Raw genomic sequence first — 2,825 nt, 5'->3', positions numbered from 1 at the left:
AATTGTAAAAAAAAAAAAAAAGTTCACACCTCTGCTGCTCCTCTAACGGTTTGACTGTTACTGATGCAAAATACATGCATTGAAAAGGCATTTGTTCAAATTTCATTTAGACTTTGCTGCCATAAAATCAGTTTTCAATGTAAAAATATTTGATTTAGATGCTAATGTAAATAAGAGCATCTATTAGTTCAATCTATCATCTTAAATCTCATGTTTTGGCTCCACAGGTGAGATCGCCCTCACTAACTTTGACACTCAGAGAATGGAGGAGATCACGAATAAAGGGATTCGTATCTCTAGCAACCAGGTAACACCCACCTTCAAATATTAGAAATACATCTTTTTAAAAAAAAGGAAAAGAAATGTTTATTTTACTTCAGGAGTTTTCATGTTTTCGCTGTGTATCTGATTTTTTTTCCTTTGGTATTTTAGTTTATTTCAGCTTATAATTTTATAATTCGACTCAGGTTTTTGGCTAAAAGCGGCAAAATCATAAGTGAAAGACCACTTGGAATCCTTTAAGTCTTTGCCCCAACCAGCTTGAAACTTTCGCCATTCCATGTGCCAAGGCTATGGAAAGATCCACAGATAGACTGGTATCTAAGCAACAAACCAGATTTTTTTTTTAAAACTTGCATGTCTTTTGTGCGTGTAGGTCCAGTACTCTCTGATTGATCAGCGCCCTGCAGCAAAGATGGAGCAGTTTTGTCTGGCTAACAACATCCAGCTCCTCACCTACGGCACGCTCGGTGAGATGCAGCACACACATAATAACCACCAGCTCAGAAAACATTATTTTCATTCATAAAACCTTTTGCTACTTTTATAAAACATTATAAATTGAAAATATCCATATTTACTAAGCCTGCTTCTCTATTTATATTTGTCTGCCAAGCCCCTCCTGCTCGGTTCTGCTTGATTGACATGCTCCTCCTCCACCACCTGCTCCTCTAGCTCACTATGATGTGTCCTCCAGTAGTCTTTGTTGAATCACTTCAGCTCACCATCTCCTCTTTTCCCAGCTGGAGGTCTACTGTCCGAGCGATATCTTGGAAAGGCGGAGCCTAAATCCAGGGCGGAGCTCTACACTGCATCTCTTTCTAAGTACAAGAACATGATTGACGCTTGGGGTGGATGGAGTCTCTTCCAAGATCTTCTTGTCACCTTGGACACGGTTGCCAAGAAACACGACTGTTCAGTGGCCAGCGTCGTAACACGCTATGTGCTGGACCGCCCCGCAGTGGGTGGAGTCATCGTGGGTTGCAGATTTGGCGTCGCAGGGGCGGGGCAGCACATCAGTGACAGTCTGTGTAGCTGCAGCCCGGAGCTGAAGCTGACGGCCGCAGATCACGCTGCCATCGAGGCGGTGACGCAGCGCTCCAGGGACCTTATGGCGCTCATCGGAGACTGTGGGGACGAGTACAGGAGCTGAAGGGGGAGGAGGAGGTTTGACAGACAGGATCTGGCAACTCAGGGAGGATGAGGCAGAGTGCAGCTGCAACACAAAAAGCGACGTTTCAGCCTCTTTTTCTTTGTTTTATTCAGTTATTGAATTTAAATGAAGAGTTTGGAAATATTTTTTATTATAACTCGTAAATTACGCATTTTTTTGTTTGAGTCTGTAATGACAAAACCAAATTAATGCAGAAGCCTTTTAAGGTTTGAATAAAGCCGCAGTGAAACGCACAAACACATCAGACATTTAGCATGCATAAAAGTAGTTAAACAAGCAGTAGAACTTTTACAAATAATATGTTTTCATCAGTATTTTACATTTAAATCTATTATTTAGCCTTAAGGATATTTTTATTAAACAGAAATCTTAAAAACAGATTTATAAAATATTTTCTTAGTTAGATGTTTTCCATCCTGGTCACTTAAAGATATATATTTTTGTAGTTAGTAAAATCAGACACTTAAAAAGGTTGACAGTTAAAGAGAAATGCAGTGAACCGTCACAGTGAAGTGACGAGGGCGTGGTTGAGTGTGGAGGTAAGTGAAGAATCCTGTTCTTTTAATATTCTATGGAGAAAAAGGCAATAACAGCAGCACAAAAACACAATCGTTAAAACACAATTCACAGCTCAATGCCAAATGAGTGTTAGAAATGCATATTCTTGTGTATTTTATGGGTATTCATGCAGCATCGATGTAGTTTGACAGGAGGCGTGACCGCTACTCCTCATGTTCACGTTTGTGTCGTTGATTGTGCATCAAAGTAGAAGCATTCATTAGACAGAAAGACGAACAGCGGTGTGTGACGATGATGTGAACACACGCAAACTGTACCTGTCAGTCCAGTTTAACCCCCTCAATCGTCAGCTCACAACTGACACCACAAATGAGCAAAAAGTAGAACCACCGAAGTTTATTTTATCTCTTACACCTGGGTATACGTAAATACAGTAACTGAATACTTCTTCATGCTAGACTGGAACATTTTAAGTTTACAATGGTATATAAAAAGTAAACTTCAGGTATAATGCCTCGCTTTTAGTATAGACTACTTTTTTATACTTTTTCATATTCAATTCACAGTGTGGAATGTGAGTTTTGCCTAAAAAAAACACAAAAACATTTTTGTCTTGTTTAAAAAAGAGCTTTGTAAAACAAGAATGAACTTAAATCCAATCAATAGCTTAACTAAACTCAAAACAATGATTGTGTGTCCAAGTTATTAATATTTTGTTGTTTAAGTTTTGTCGTTAAGATTTTTTTCTTTTCTTTTTAAATTATATTTTTATTTGGATTGCACTGCAGAAAATATATAAATTCAGAGATGATAATCAATTTAAGATTAAATCCATCCATATTTCTTAAATTGA

The 2,825-nt window shown here is 38.2% G+C and overlaps 1 protein-coding gene across 1 annotated transcript in view; it reads left to right on the top strand.

The window, feature by feature from the left end:
* The window catches only part of LOC112158723 (uncharacterized oxidoreductase At1g06690, chloroplastic), a gene marked incomplete in the record, with an annotated part of 5,056 nt that extends 3,370 nt beyond the window's left edge, over positions 1-1,686 (top strand). The window contains 2 exon segments of the mRNA XM_024292211.2: positions 656-749; positions 1,023-1,686. Coding sequence (XP_024147979.1) covers positions 656-749; positions 1,023-1,432 — 504 coding nt within the window.
* Between the last annotated feature and the right edge of the window lie 1,139 nt (positions 1,687-2,825).

The sequence above is a fragment of the Oryzias melastigma genome, linkage group LG7, assembly GCF_002922805.2.
Source record: "Oryzias melastigma strain HK-1 linkage group LG7, ASM292280v2, whole genome shotgun sequence".
NCBI lineage: Eukaryota > Metazoa > Chordata > Actinopteri > Beloniformes > Adrianichthyidae > Oryzias > Oryzias melastigma.
This window is presented reverse-complemented; position numbering and strand designations above follow the sequence as displayed.